The sequence below is a fragment of the Neolamprologus multifasciatus genome, chromosome 17 (genome assembly GCF_963576455.1).
Source record: "Neolamprologus multifasciatus chromosome 17, fNeoMul1.2, whole genome shotgun sequence".
Classification (NCBI taxonomy): domain Eukaryota; kingdom Metazoa; phylum Chordata; class Actinopteri; order Cichliformes; family Cichlidae; genus Neolamprologus; species Neolamprologus multifasciatus.
In genome coordinates, this window is record NC_140455.1 from 23,897,126 (window position 1) to 23,913,053 (window position 15,928).

Consider the following 15,928-nt stretch of genomic DNA (forward strand, 5'->3'; position numbering starts at 1 on the left):
CTTTGCCATTAAATCTGTTGTCACTACAAATACATTAAAACTTGTGGCCTGTTTCTTTCTCTCTCTTTGTTTTTGTGTGTGTGTCTGTGTTTTTTGTCCGTACTAATCTAAATGGCTATGTCTTCTCCCATCTCCTTCACATTGATTCTGTTATCCCTCAAAGCTTGAATGGATTTGTGTCTCAGTGTGTGTGACTTCAGCCCCTCTTAGTCATGCACTCCTTTCCATTGATCTGATGGCCTCTGAATGTGGCAGCTTTATGTCTGAATGACCACCCTCACTTTTCTGTAAAGATCTTTCATGCCACAGCCTATATGTGTCCCTAAAGCAGTCAACCAAGGGAAAGTCTTGTCCTTGTTGTGTTCATGATTGACCTACATACCTTTCCTGTGTCCCTGAGTATGCAAGGGTTCGGCTGATGTAAAATTCATAATCGGACCGTGAATACAAGGCTTTGTTTGGACGTCGGCATCCCTGCCAGTTTGTGCTGGTTCTGCACTATAATTGAACCAAATATACATGCCTCCTCCAGGTGGACTCCCTGCAGCTTAAAGAAAAGTATAACAATAACTACACAGCCACAGTGTCAGAGTCAGAATACACATATTATCACAGCTCAAATGAGTAAGGGGCTAGTCTAAAGTAAGTCTTGTCTCTCTTCCTTTGGCAACTACCGTAACTTTTGTCTGTGAGTTTTTCACTCGTCTTTCTCAAAAAGTGAAAGATGCATTTGTACACCAGAACAATTGAACCTGTGAGATACTTTATAACTAACTTGGCCTCTTTCCAGTTGAATTTTTATCAACAGATTCCTGATTTTAATGATTTTGTTCATTAGGGATGTGTATGCAACCCCCCCCCCCCCTCCCCTCCCCCCCTCCCTCAGACTGAGCTTTTCCCATTTCTGGAACAAACCTCTTCTAATTTCGCTTTAGCTTGGCTTCCAAATGCATCTACTCAAGGCTCAGCGCTCAGCCAACACTTTTGTTTTTGAGGAGTACATAGTTCAGCTCTGAAAACTAAATCACAGCTGGTGCAATTTGTGTCCAAAAACTATGCTTCGATTTTAATCCCTTGTTTTGGTTTCCTTAATCTTCCCAGTTCTTCAGATGTGGGTAAAACAAATAAGAAGTGTGTATGAAGGAGTTTGGGTCTGACTAGTTCTGTATGGCTCTTAAGTAGCCACGCAAGCTTGGACATTGTTCACGGCGGCGTTATCAATGCAGTATTTGACTGTCACGTTTGAGCAGATGTCATTAAGTTTGAGGCACCAAGTAAACATTATGTCCCCTCTCCTCCACAGGGAGCTGACAAAGACCAAAAATCACCAGACGGCATGACTGCCCTTGAAGCTGCTGCTACTGAGCCCATAAAAGCTCTGCTCAAGTAAGACACCACAGTGTGGGAGGTGGCTGGGCAGCTGTATGAACGGGCACTCGAATGGATGCAGTGATCTCCTGAGAGAAGATGGACTTGCCCCTTTGACCCTGATCAACCTCTGTCTCAACAATGCTTTTGTCTGTTTGTTGGAGGTTCATTTTGTCTGTCTGGTGGTCTTCCTTACATTGTAATTTCTCTTTTCCCCAGGTTTTTGGGATAGGATTTTTTTCCCCTTAGTCCTCTGTTTTTAGCCATTTAACAGAAGGACTTGTCAGTTATGTCTCCCTTAGGGACCAAACACTTGGGGAGTGCTCTTGAACCTGGATCTTAACACTGCTCAGATTAGTAACAGACTTGATAACACAAACACAAAGCTTTCATATACGAGTAAATGCACATCTTTTTTGCAGTTGTGTTGTAAAAACATACTGAAATTAAATTGTAATGGATCAGTAGTGTGTTAATATTTTTACAACTTCACAGTTTAAGTATTTTATGGCCAGGATTTCTCATGAACATTACTTGCACTGTACTATACTTGATAAGACTAAAAAGATTAAGTTTAATTATGTTAACATTTCATTATGTGTGGCCTCTTCCTGTACTTTAATTTTTTTTATAGATAGATCAAATTGTCCCTCAAATCTAAGCTTAATATTTTAGAGATGTTGGTGAGGGAGGTGCAGAGGTCAGATTTTTCTTTTCTACTTGGTGATGTATCACTTACATATCAAATGGTGTTTTTTCCACAAATTTTACATCATTAAGGTATTCTCTATTCTTTGACCAATCACCATGCTGGCTAACTAGAATGACTTGAATGTTGCAATTTTCAAACGTGTTACTCAATCCCTTTTGAAGCAAGGTTAACAGCACATAATAGGATTAGATATTTTAGAACTTTCTTCATTTTGCCGCCCCTGGGTGAGAGTTCAGAGCAAAAATTCCTTTTTCCTTATTTTTTTCTTGCAGCTTCTCTTAGTATTTTGTAACTAATGGGCTCTAGGGGTTGTAAGTGATGGGTTAACGGGGGTCAGATTTGAAAGTTGTTGGTAGGGTTTTTTTTGTTTTTTTTTATTATTCCCTTGCCTTGTTCGTTTTTTCGGTTCAAAGCCCTGCCTGTTTTGCTGCATGTCAAAACTGCCTCTGCTTTTATGCTATGAAATGGTCACTGTCCTCTTGGTTGCTTTCAAACAAATTACAACAATGCAATAGACAAAAAAAAGAATGCTCTTGCTGACTTTGTTGTGACAAAAGTCTGTAAAAACAAATAAAAATATAAAAAAAACACATCTGTCATCAGTATCCATTTTCCTTGTAAACTGGAGAGGGAAAGGGCAAAGAACTGTCAAAAAGATGTTTAAGATTAATGATGGGTCAGCTGTGAGAATGCTTTCTTTATTGTCTAAAGCAGAAGCACATTTTCTGTGGCAAAACGCATTCCCTTAAATTTGTCATATTTCTGTTGTGCACTGTGGTGACCTTTAAGTTGGATTGGATGAGGGCATTGCTGTGATTTTTATGCTGAATTCACTCAAGATGGGATTTGCTGACACCACAGTGCTGCTTGTAACAAAATCTTGTTGAGGTGTTGACTTCAGCAGAATGTTTTACCAAGAGGGATGCTCTTCAGACTTGTTGATACGAACACCTCAGCAAACATCAAAGTGATACGGTTCTATATTGGTGTTTTTAGGATTTGAAAGTTAGTATTACATTAAATGCATTCTTGGGACTTGCAGAAACTTAACGTAATTTACTGATTTGTTCTATCAGCACAAAGAGCTTTCACAGTATAATGCCAAGTAATCAAACAGTCATTGATTGTCCAGGTAAAACTACCTTACCTTAAATATTACCTGCTGCATGTGTTAAAATCCTTGTGGCAGTAGAGTCAGCGCTACACAAGTAATGGCTGTAATAGAGTACAAGCACAGTAGACAGGATGGACTCTAGTTGCACTCATTTCTCTAACTTCTGATAATTGGTTAATTGAATGAATGAAGATCTGTAAACAAAGTGGGATAATTGGAAAATGAGCTAAAACTTTGAAAGAAAGAACTAGCGTGCCTCTCCTTAATAGCTAATGTTAGATTTCTCATCGTCTTAGGCAGCTACACTATATTGTGAAATCATTTATTCACTCACCCAAATCATTGAATTCAGGTGTTCCAATCACTTCCATGGCCACAGGTGTATAAAATCAAGCACCTTTGTGAAAGAGTGGATCGCTCTCATAGCCTTAATGCCAGTGTGGTACCATGATAGTATGCTACAGCTGCAACAAGTCCAGTCATGAAATTTTCTCACTACTAAGTATTCTGCAGTAGACTGTTAGTGGTATTTTGACAAACTGGAAGTGACTGGGAATGACAGCAAGTCAGCCAAGAAGTGGTTGGCCATGTAAAATAACAGTGGGGTCAGTGAATGCTGAAGTGTATAGTGCACAGAGGTCGCCAACTCAAAACTTTTGGCAGTGTTCTACTCACATGGTGCATAATGCATGTGTGGTGTTGTTGGCTTCGAATGAGGATATAGACAGGTGGTGAAAGAAATACTCCCAGGGATCTGCTGACACTCCTTTTATAGAGGAAACAAAGTCTAGGCCTAGGATGTTGTCCAAGTGTCTCGGTTGACACACGTCTGCAACACTACATGGAGATAAATGCATAACATAATTAAACAATAATTAGATCATTTCCTCAGGGATTAATAAAGTATTCTGATTCTGATCTGGGGACGGTGCTTCTGGAGTGGTGGTTCCCATCATTAAAAAGGAAGTTTGGAGGGTGTATACTGATTATAGGGCGATCACACTACTCAGCCTGCCTGGAAAGGTCTACAGTAGGGGCATCTGCCTATTAGTTGAACTTAGAGAAGGCATTCAACAGCATCCCTCAAGGTATCCGTGGGATATGTCATAGCAGTATGGGGTTTCTGGCCTGTTGCTATGAGCCTTTTGATCCCTGTACCCCACATTGAAAGGTTAGTATGCATTGCCAGCAATAGGTCAGACTTCCTGGTGGGTGTTGAACTTCACCAGGGCTGTCCTTTATCAGCAGTCTTGTACATAATTTTTATGGGTTGGTCAACAGTTTTCACTTTGGTGTTCTCAAGATCTTGTTTCTACTTTTTTTTTTTTTGCTGATGTGGTTCTGTTGGCTTCATCAGGTGGTGGCCTCCAGCTTGCACTGGAGTGGTTCGTAGACTAGTGTCAAAGGGCAGGAATGAGAATTAGCACCTCCAAGTTTGAGGCCATGGTTGTTGTGGTGAAAAGTGAGCATAAAAGCAAAGCTATTGATTTACCTGTTGATCTACACAAGTTGGTGAGGGACTCACTAGAGCCAATACTCCTCCATATGGAAGGGAGACAGCTGAGGTGGTTCCAGTTTAGAATGCCTCCTGGGCAGTGTTCCTAGTATGTCTTATTGGGAGGAGGCCCCAGGGCAGACGCATGCTGAAGAGAATATATATTTTTGCTGGCCTGAGAATACCGTGTTGTTCCCCTGGAGGAGGTGGCTGGGGAGAGGAAGGTCTGGGTTTTTCTGCTTAGATTGCTGCCCCTGCAGCCTGGCCCTGGCAGGAGATGGATTGATGGATGGCAAGCTTCATATAGGGTTATTAGGTGAGAAAAGGAGTCTTGCCATACTTTAATTTTCCTTTTTCCAGTCTATTTATTTTACATAAACTGTCATTCCACTGTTATTTAGTATAATGGGATTATATGAATAACTGCGGTAATTTTCTAGTACAAGCAATATCATGCTGTTTGACAAATTTTCCCGTTGGTTTTTCTTGTAGCCTTGGGCAATCTAATCAGTATTTGTGAACTTAAGCAACTCTGTCACAAATATAAGAAACTGCACACTCTAATCTTTGTTGCCATACCAATCTATTGCCTCGAGCAATTCCATTATGAATCATGGACGGATTTTGACTCCCACTAGATTTGTCTGAATGTCTGGATTCAAATAAACTCTTTATAATAACAGGACAGTCAGTTCTGATACAGAAAATGCACTCATCCGGTCATCCACCATCAAATTATAACAATCATACCAACTATTGTCATGGTCAGTTTCATCATTTAGTGTGACAGCCATATCACAAATTAAATTAATGTTTCATCATACCAAAGGCCAAACCATTGTACACAAATGTCAGTGAAATTACCCTTAATTATGATTGAGTACTGCTACATTATTCAGCATCTACCACTGTCTGTAAAACAAAGGTTTTTGGATCACAATCCTTACCCCAACTTGACATAAAACTACTCCAAAAAGGTACTAAGCTGTTGTTCCTACATATAAATTAAGTTCAGCTTTAGTGTGACGTGGCACTGGTGTTCATCTGCCTATCTATAAGCTACTTTCCTAACTCCTCATTATTAACAGCAACCAAAGTGCACGTCGTGGGATAAATTCCATCTAAGGTATTGTCTAAGTTTACATGTAAATGAAATTCAAACTGTTTACATTCAGTCATTCAGCCAGCAGGATCCTCATATAAAAACAGCTCCATTATGCTACTGGTATCAAAAACTCCCCGGGGTATATTCAAATTAAACATCATCGGCTCTGTATGACAATCTCTCACTCACATTTAAAAATATAGTAACTACTTTTCACAGCACTTGATGGATTTTTTTAAAGATTACTTGTAGAATAAACTTTAAACGGACATAAATTTTGAAGACGACCATCACTCATAAAAAATGGACATTTCTAGATGTCTTGTGAGTTATTTCCTACACATTTCCGTCTATATTAACGTGAAACACTTGAGCTCAAGCAGAATTGAAAAGTTATGCAAGGTTAAACACTGCTTGTTTACACGACAAAGGTTAGTAATGATGGACCTGCAGGAAAAACCTCGGGGACAGAGCAAATAAGAATGTAACTGAGTTGTATCCTGAACTGAAGAGTTACAAGAGATCGGGTCCGGTCAAATGAGCACATCTGGAGGGAAGGTGGAGACTGAGAGATGTCGCTGAAAGCTGCATTGCTTTATATAACAGGAAAGGCGCATGCCTCTGTAGGCCACTTTCCATGTTTGCATGCTCACGCCTGCGAACAAAGACAAATCAATTATTGCCGTGTGGGCAAACGTCAAGATAAAATGACTTGGCCACATTTTGACAGCCTCATCTCCATGCGTCCACCTTCCAACCCGTACCATCTTATTTCTGCTCATTTAAATCACTTTCAAAGTGAACGACCAGGAGAAACTGAGGTCCGCTCTTGGCTCTGGGCTGACAGTTACATTCTTGTAATTTAAAAGAGCCAATCTTTCCCTTTGTGTTTGTTGTGATGGCTGCAAAAGAAAGCATGCGATTCAGGCTCGCAATAAATGTCAAATGAATAAACGGCAATACGTTTTCATTTGATTTTTGAATTGTTCGCTACAGGCTGTACAAGATCCCTGGACAATCCACGGGCTTTCAAAACAACACTAATCCTGTTTAGGGTTATTAGTTTGGCCTTGTCACTCTGTATGTGGCACAGTGCTCCTGTTATGTGTTAATCTGTCACCTTCATTTCATTTTTTGTATTTCTTTATTCCACAAATGTAACTTAAAATTCACACAAGTTTTCCAAAAGTCAGAAAAATCACAAACTCACTTCTTGACCTAGGTTTTTTTAACGTAACCAATAGTGGGATTTTTTTTCCATGAATAATTATGCAACCAGTGTTTGCATTTAAATAGAAAGCAACACGTAAGAAATAATTAAAAACATTTGTGATAATGACGGATTGCCAGTCAGGGGAAATTTATACTGTATCAGTCACATACATTCAGGAATAGAACCTAATTGAAATCCGAGCGTCTTTACTGTAATTACGATAATTAGCATGTGTGCCCACGTATGCGCGTGAACAAGTACACACAAAGACACACGCAATCTCTCTGACTGTCATCTGTTTGTTTTTTTCCACACACAGAGAATTTATGCAGAGCTACCCTTGTGATCAACCAGCTCAAAATGGTGGTTAATGAAGTGGCAAATCCAAATCATTAGCATAATTAATACAGACTCTTGATTGCCTTTTGGGTACCTCTCTCTCTCTTTTTTTTATAATGTATTATTGACTCCATGCCTCATGCATTATCTTAGCTTTTAACTGATTTTCAGCAAATCTATAAGTTCTTTGTACTTTTTCAGCAGTCACATGGCCTGAAGGCAAGCCAACCATGAAATCAGCTATCAAATCAAAAGGATGCAATAACCTGATGCTCACTCACCAAATGTGTATTTTGATTAAGCAACTGAATTGGGGTGATCCAATGATGTTGTTTTCGAGAAGACTAGTCTAGCTTTAGGTGCAGTTTTTAATGGACATTTAGGCTTCATAAGGTTTTTGCACTGAGAAGCGGCTTTACCCCCTGGTTGCAAACTAAATTATATTGTAAAGCATGTCGTCTCCAGCAGCCTAAAGATAAAAAGGCAGTATTTCAATTCACGGTTCACTGTCTATTCCCTGTAGCTCCAATTTGTTCTTGTCAGCAATTTGTTGTTTTGTTTAAACAAACTCCTGATTGAAGTCACTTACTTGTTTGCCTTGAATTAAAAGTAATTTCTTAGCTAAGTTTATTAGTAACGGTGGATTCTCGAGTAAAAAAAAAACTAACAAAGAAAAGCACAAAACAGGAAATACACCAAAGATTGATTTTAATATTATGGTAAATGGTAAATGGCCTGTATTTGTATAGCGCTTTTCTAGTCCCTAAGGACCCCAAAGCGCTTTACACAACCAGTCATTCACCCATTCACACACACATTCACACACTGGTGATGGCAAGCTACATTGTAGCCACAGCCACCCTGGGGCGCACTGACAGAGGCGAGGCTGCCGGACACTGGCGCCACCGGGCCCTCTGACCACCACCAGTAGGCAACAGGTGAAGTGTCTTGCCCAAGGACACAACGACCGAGACTGACCAAGCCGGGGCTCGAACCGGCAACCTTCCGATTACAAGGTGAACTCCCAACCCTTGAGCCACGATTAGTTTGTATATATTTAGCTATTAAAAAAAAAAAAGGTAAAACTTTGCTTGGGAACAAGTTCATCATAGTTAATACAATCAGTTCAGTTGGAAAGGTGACAAAGTATAAACAAATGTGATGCATACACAGATTTTCAGCCATTTGTTAGCAGGTGTATCTTTCTAATATTTCCAAGGTGTACATTTTTCTGGAAATACTGTATGTGCAGTAGAAGGAAGACCTGCAGGGATATTCTTTCAACTTAATTTTGGGCAAAGTAAATCACTTTTTTAAAAACATTTGACTAGCAGATCTAGATCCTAAGCTGATGAATATAGCCCCATGTTTACTAGTTGGTTTTAAAGTCTTAATGCTGCATTCTGCCTGCTGCTGTGTTAGTTTTCAAAGCCAGAAATGACCACATTTGGATGAGAAGGTGGAATGCTAATCAGAGCTAATAGGGTTAGCAAAGTTGGTTAGCAAACTGTATTCACAAATTTCACTGCTGCTGAATCTTTATGGCACACAAATAAAATGTAGCAGATTATTCCAATTATTTCAGATGATCTCACTCACCAAAACTGAAGCACAAGTTAGAGACATGTGTTCAGAAAGCTCTAGTAGAAACAAGGCAGAAAGGTCAGTGACGCAAATTAGCAGATGAGTCTTAGGGCTACGTCTCCCCTTGTCTTGACAGTTGACAGTCAAAGCAGTCATACCCCTTAATTTCCACGCCCTCACTAATATTCAAATGGATGTGTTTTTAGAAGAAAGACACCGTGTTGTTAAAGAGGGAACTTTTATATAGCTGCTAAAACCATTTTTGCACCAAGCTGTACAAGCCGTCCACTCAAAATGCTCTAAAGTTGGTCATTTTGGAGTCTATGGGGACTGATTTATGTTTTGAACCTGATTCAAGTGGCCATTAGATTAAGTGCATTTTTTTTTTGGCACTAATGCATTGGCTTCATTTTTAGGCCCCAAAAGCTGTCATTTGTTCTAGACATTTAATTGTTATGTCCCAGTGACCACTGAAATTGAAGTTGAGGCTCTCCCCCTAATTCATTTAGATAGGGTCTACAAAAACTAAAACCTCCCCCAAAACGGCACTGCCTAAATGACTGCTGAGGCGAAAGACTTGTTCCTAGAAGGTGTGTGAGTAAAACGTTTAGAGGAGATTCTATTTAAAATATTTAATGCAATACAGACACATTCATATGTTTTTCTCACCATTTATTCTTCTCATTTACACTTTTTCTTTTTAATAACATCTTCTCCAACTAGGGCAGTGGAGCTCAGAGGCAAGGATACGGGTCACCAGGTCACCACAGGCCTAACAAACTGAGACAATAATTCACACTCACATCCACACCTACGACCAATTTAGAACCACCAATTAACTAACATGCCAGTCTTGGGACTGTTGGAGGAAACTGGAGCACCTGATGGAAAACCCACAGCAACAGGAAAAACCATCTTAAGCTCACCAAGTAATAGAAAACTAATCCCCCATATGTTGTTTAGGATAAATCACCCAACAAGAACCCTGTCAATTATGACAATGTGTAGCATTAAAAGCAAACAAAGCAAAACCTCTGCAGGAATGTTCTGCAGGCCTTTAGAGCCTACTGAAGGGCTGCATATTCTCTGAACTTTAAGTGGCCACAAGCTGGCAGTAAACCTACGAAACTATAAGTGCCAGCTATTTTTATATTTAGAGGAACTTAAAGGAGCTATGGATAGTGTCATGCAAATTTACTGTGTGCATTTTGTTCTTGCATCTGTATGAAGTGAAACTGAGGAGTAGAGGAACTGATGCGTGGAGGAGAATTTTGTCTTAATTAAAATTTATCTGAAGTCAACTTCTGCATTTTGAATTTTCATTTGTCAGCTGTCAAATGAAAAAGTGGCGTGGGCTTCTCCACAGAAAACCGCAATAGACGTTTAAAGCAATCAGTAGTGCTCTGATATACATTTGTATAACCATAATTTTGTTACAGACTGTTTAATTATCAGCCCTTCTTTGTTTGTACTCCTGTGAGCAATGAGCTGGATCCAAACCCCACAAGATGCCTTGTTGCATATTTTTTTTAGCTGAACAGCCATTTGCAGTAAAAATCAATGTAACCACAATGCTTGTAGGAAAGTTTTAATTGGAAATAATAGGAGAGTCATTATTATGTTTTGTCAACTGAACTGTTGATGCTGGTGTAAGTGTGTGGGACATTTACGTTTTTGGCCAATTTGAGCCAACTGAGTAGCTCTTAAATACCTACATGAGTATTGTTGCTGACCACGTCCATCCCTTTGTGACCACAGTGTACCCATCTTCTGATGGCTGCTTCCAACAGAATGTTGCACCTTGTCACAAAGCTCAAATGATCTCAGACTGGTTTCTTGAACATAATGAATTCACTGTAATCAAATGACCTACACAGTCACCATATCTAAATCCAGTGAACACTTTTGAGATGTAGTGGAACAATATATTTACAGTTTCACTACATATCCAGCCAAATGAATCTGCAATAAAGTGGCCAGTGAATGTAAAAAGGAGTGATATTGTTTTAGTCAGACAGCTTGTACAAGGTAGAGATAAAGAGTCAAGAACCTAGGACACAAGAGTATAAAACAGATCACTTTAAACAGTAAAATAAACATTAATGCATGATAACTGATACTCTTCTGTATTTCGTTTACCTCTGTTTGCAAATCCAGCTGACTCTCTCCACAGATCCAGGTAAACATTGATGCAATAAACCTCTGAAGCATTAAGATCCTGTAACAAATATAATAAGTACAGGAAAATCTTTTGCAGGGTTCATATTTCAATAAATGAGGTGGTTTAGTGTGCATGTCCCTTGCCTAGTATTCATTAAAAGCTTTAAAACTCATCTCAAACTCATCTCTTCATCAGATTACATTGGAGTTTTCTACATTTCCCTTCAGGCTTTAAAATGGCTTAAATGTAACTTTACACTTCATTAGTATGTGTGAATCATGAATATGCAAATTGATCCCCGCCTCTATCCCCACTCTCCCCTTCACCACTTACAATCAATCATACTGACTCACCTTCAATTCTGCTCAAACTGCCCTAATGCCATTTTCATACATGAACTCCGCACAATGTCATTTTAACCAGGTCACGACCAGTTGACCTTTTACAGATCCTGCACGAAGAGAAGGACATCATCAGCTTCAGTCATGTTATTGTTGCTGGGAATACCATGTAGTAGGGCATGCAGGATGCAGAGCACACTTTCACTTCCACTTGCTTGCAATGAAATGTTACATGCACTTCCTACATCAGGTCAAATCAGCACAATTTGTCATTGCATGGGTTTTGGATCAAGGAGCTGGCAGGTTCAGGATCAGTTCAAGTCCCATCAAGTCTAATTTGATAGCGTCAGACTCGGTTGGGTAGTGCCAAGAAACATTTCTGGCTGCAGTCCATGTGTTAAAATGTCACACAATAACAATGTGGAGTAATTCATCCGCACATAAGTAAAATATAAGCAAATTTATAGGTTGTGTATCTTAACTACATAATCAAACATCAGGGAATGTCTTAAATAAACATTATTTCTGATTGCAAGGTCTGACAAGGTAGGCTAACCCATTAATTTAAGGCAATTGTTTCCTTACATATGTTACTCTCATGATGTTTCTGTTTAGTCACTTCCTGTTTTATCTTGACATCTCTGTTTCTGTTTGACTTTCTGCCATATGGGTTCAGCCTGTTTATGAAAGCCCCTTGCCGACTTTGCTTGCTTCGGTTAATGACTGATAATATTTACTGTACATGTATGATTCCTGCTTGTTGTACAGTAGATTGAAGATTTAGATTTTTTTGGAACTTCCTCTGCCTGTCTGATGAAGGCGGTCGCACTTTTCTCCTCTCATCCTCTCCCTTAGCTTCCCTGCTTAGCCTCTTATGTCCTTGTCTAGTCTCGAATTATGGATTTGATCAACTGGTTCCTAAATGCAATTGACACCCCTTTCTCAACGAGAAGTTTGGGCTTGGGTGAGCCTGAGTCCTGAAGATATCTACCTATTCGGAACCATGGTAACAGGGTTCTTGCTGATCGGAGCTGGCTTGGCCCTGACTTATTAAAGAATTAAGAAAGCGGAACCGGCTGTTCAAACCCCCACAAGGCTGCCCGCTGGGATTGAAACGATGGGAAGAGGCGTGAGTTTCTCAAAATGGGCTCATTGAGTGCAGCACGGATAAGATCTTGGAGAGGCTTACGGCTGCCGTGAATACTCAGAATAAGATCTCTGAGTGCAAACTGGATTACATCTTGGAGGGGCTCACTGTGGTCGTGAGTTCTCAGAATTGGCTCTTTGAGCACACGAATGACAACATCACAGAACGCAAGTTTGAGAACATCATGGAGAAGCTAACAGCTCTCCAACGGGAGATTGAGAGACCAGTGTTGGACTGTTAAAACTACTTTTACCACTTTTTTATGTCCGATACCGATACCGATATCATAAATTTGGATAGCTGCCGATACCGATATGAATCCGATATAGTGTGTTTTTTAATCAACAAAACGTTTTTTTAATATCTTGCTGCATTTTGTATAAGTTTATACTCAAGTTTAAATAAATAACAACACTAAAGCTACTCTGTTATACCTGTATGTAAAAAATACACTGCGTCCAAAATATGTCATAGTTCAGCAACACTGATCAATCTAATAAAGTTAAACCTGCTCCATCCTCCCTATTCTGGTATTTTAAAGAGTACTTAGAAGAAATTTTAAGCAACCTAACTAATAGGGTTGCAAACTCCCAGCAAAAAAAAATAAAAAATAGGGAACCACCCTCCACCTCATGATGCTTAATCGATGTAATCAAATTTAATTTGATGCAGGGGGAAAATGCACAAAAATAAATTATTTTTCAAGAATAATTAAATAGATTCAACATCTTTCTTTAACAGAATTGCAGACTGCACAGATGGTATCTTCCCAAAGGAAAAAGTACTATAGCTTACTAGGGTATATTAGACTTAACAGTTACTATATACAGTAATGGACTTCTATATATTTTACACAAGATTAAAACTTTGGGTGTAAGAGTCAGATAATTATTTATTAAAAACTTGACATTTTAAATGAGAATAAGAAAGAAAAGTATGTCTTTGTGCCCCCTTTTCCCTGTTCATGCCCTATCGGCCCCCCTGGCTAAACTTTGCTAGATCCGCCCCTGCACAATTACCAGCCGTCAGCTACGTAGAAAAAGATCCTGGTGTAGAAAGTAATATTAAATAAATTCTAACAACAGCTTATCAAGCTTAAACGTGCTGCTGTTGTTCAGCCGCTGGTTTCCTCTTTCTGGTGAGAAGTGGGCCAAAAACTAAGAAGAGAGACGGACTCGCGACAGAAAAGCCGATCAGCTGATCATTAAGCTGTTTCACGATTGAAGCAGCAGGAGAGAGAGAGAGAGAGGCAGTCGCTCCAGGTATGGTTGTTAAGCTTAACGTGGGAACGCTTTACAGACATTCAGAGATGAACTTACACACTTGCTTTACTTCTCTCTGGGAAAACTTCCTCATAGATGAAATGCTGGTTTGCTAGCAAGGCTACAAATACACGCAGCCGCTCTATCACGTGATGCACACTGCTGCGTGCTGCGGTTATGAGTTACGCCGCTAGCAAGTTTTGTGAGGTGCTTTTTTGATATTTAATGGATCGGATTACATTTTTTATTTCTCGCCGATATCCGATCCAGTAATTTGGGTCAGTATCGGACCGATACCGATACGTAATATCGGATCGGTCCATCTCTAGTTAAAACAGCTTTGAAATTCATATGAGCTGTTCGCACTAAAGTAAAAAGCACCATCACTTCATGCAGATACCCTTTCGGCGCCAGCTGCGGTCGCAAGGCTGGAGCCGAACAAAAACACCCTGATAACGACTGTGTTTTGACTGTTCCTTCCCATTCTATGCAAGGCCACCTGGGTTGGCTGGAAGACTGTTTACTTAGCCTAGCAGGGCGAAGGACACTGTCTCAGCTGAACTCTGGACACGCACACACATACATATACACTGATATGCACACACTCATCCCCCCTCCCTTTCCAAACGCCTTCGATGCTTGTTCCCTCCTGGGAACACGGCGGGTCTGAGCTTGCGCTGGAATGGTAGCGCTGGGCAGGGCGGCTGCTGTGTTTGCTTCGGATTACTCCTCACCCCCCACCCGACCCTGTGGCCTGTCACGTGTTCCATAATGTTGTGCTGTGGACATTTATGTGCTTTTTGTGCAGTCTTTTTGTTTCCTGTTCTCATGCTGTCTTCCCAGGAGCCCAGCATGAATAGAGGTCTCCTTTTTTCTTCTTGTACTTTCCCATTGTAGTCTATATTTCAACCTGCACGTGGCGAATAAAGCATTGATTGATTGATTGATTGATTGTGTGTCCTGCATTTGGGTCCAATTCCTCTGTGATTGTCACAGAGGAGTATGAAACCTTGTCTATCTGAAAGTTAAGATAGTGTTTCACTTCCATGGAGCCTGGAGACAGGACCACAATGTTGAATTGCTGTTAAACTGCATTTTAGAATGAGCAGGGCATACGATTTATAGCAATAGTCTGAGAAAAAATAAAAAAGCATTTGCAGAAAGAAGACTCAGACAATCGAACCTTGAAGTGCAGAGGCTATACGCTATGAAAGACTGCTCTGAGTCACATTTCTGTCACGTAAAATACAAAAAAGTAAAGCCAAAGTGGGTTACCTTTATTCCTGACACCACAATTGGATAGCTAAAGATGAGGCAAAGTGCCACCTGCTCCAAATATTGGTTGCTGTTGTGACAGGTTAATGGCGGGGTGAAAATTAGTCATGAAGAGCATGAATCAATGGGTTTTCTTTGTCTGGTGCATAAACTGTATATAGAAGACAAAAGCAGCCTCTGGTCTGAAAGGATCAATGTGGATGTGCCTCAAACCTGCATTCTTTCTAATGATCAGCAGACACTGATACACAGAAGACGACACTTTGGTTCACTTGATTTATATCCTTGTGAATACTGTACTAATGAGTTTATCTTCCTGTCATATCTTATCATAATTCAGGTATTCCTTCATACAGCAAGACTTTCATATCATAAATTATGTCCCCTTTGGAGGGTAAACTAGCTGATATAATACGCTATGGCATGTGTTTTTTTTATGCTCAGTATTTTATGAAATAAATGTAAGTTTAAAGAGAAGGCCCACAGGGTCCAGAGTAAGGTAGACGCTGTACTGGCCTTCGTGAAGAAGAGAGAGCTGAGCATAAAAGCGTATCTGTCGATTTTTCTTGTTTATATATATCCAATACCCTCAACAATGGTCATGAGTTTTGGTTAGTGACCGAAAGAACGAGGTCACGGACACACAGAGCAGAAATGAGCTTTGTCTGAAGGGTGGCTGGCCTTTCCCTTAGAGAGAGGGTGAAGACTTAAGTCATTTGAGAGGGATGCTGTGGTGAGCTGCTCCACCATATCGAAAGGGGCCGTTTGAGGTGGTTCAGGTATCTGGCTAGGATGCCTCCTGGGTGCCTCTT

The 15,928-nt window shown here is 40.0% G+C and overlaps 1 protein-coding gene across 2 annotated transcripts in view; it reads left to right on the forward strand.

Moving 5' to 3' along the window:
- mtpn (myotrophin) overlaps positions 1-13,259 on the forward strand; it is a 29,384-nt gene extending 16,125 nt beyond the window's left edge. Inside the window, exons 4-5 of one of the 2 annotated variants that reach the window (XR_014870158.1) lie at positions 1,304-12,565; positions 12,616-13,259. Coding sequence is in view for 1 of the 2 variants with exons in the window: in XM_085137721.1 (XP_084993847.1) it covers positions 1,304-1,390 (87 nt within the window). In the remaining variant the exon portion in view is untranslated. Of the gene's footprint in view, positions 1-1,303 lie in introns of both variants that reach the window. The other variant, XM_085137721.1, reaches the window with a different exon arrangement.
- Positions 13,260-15,928: the final 2,669 nt, after the last annotated feature.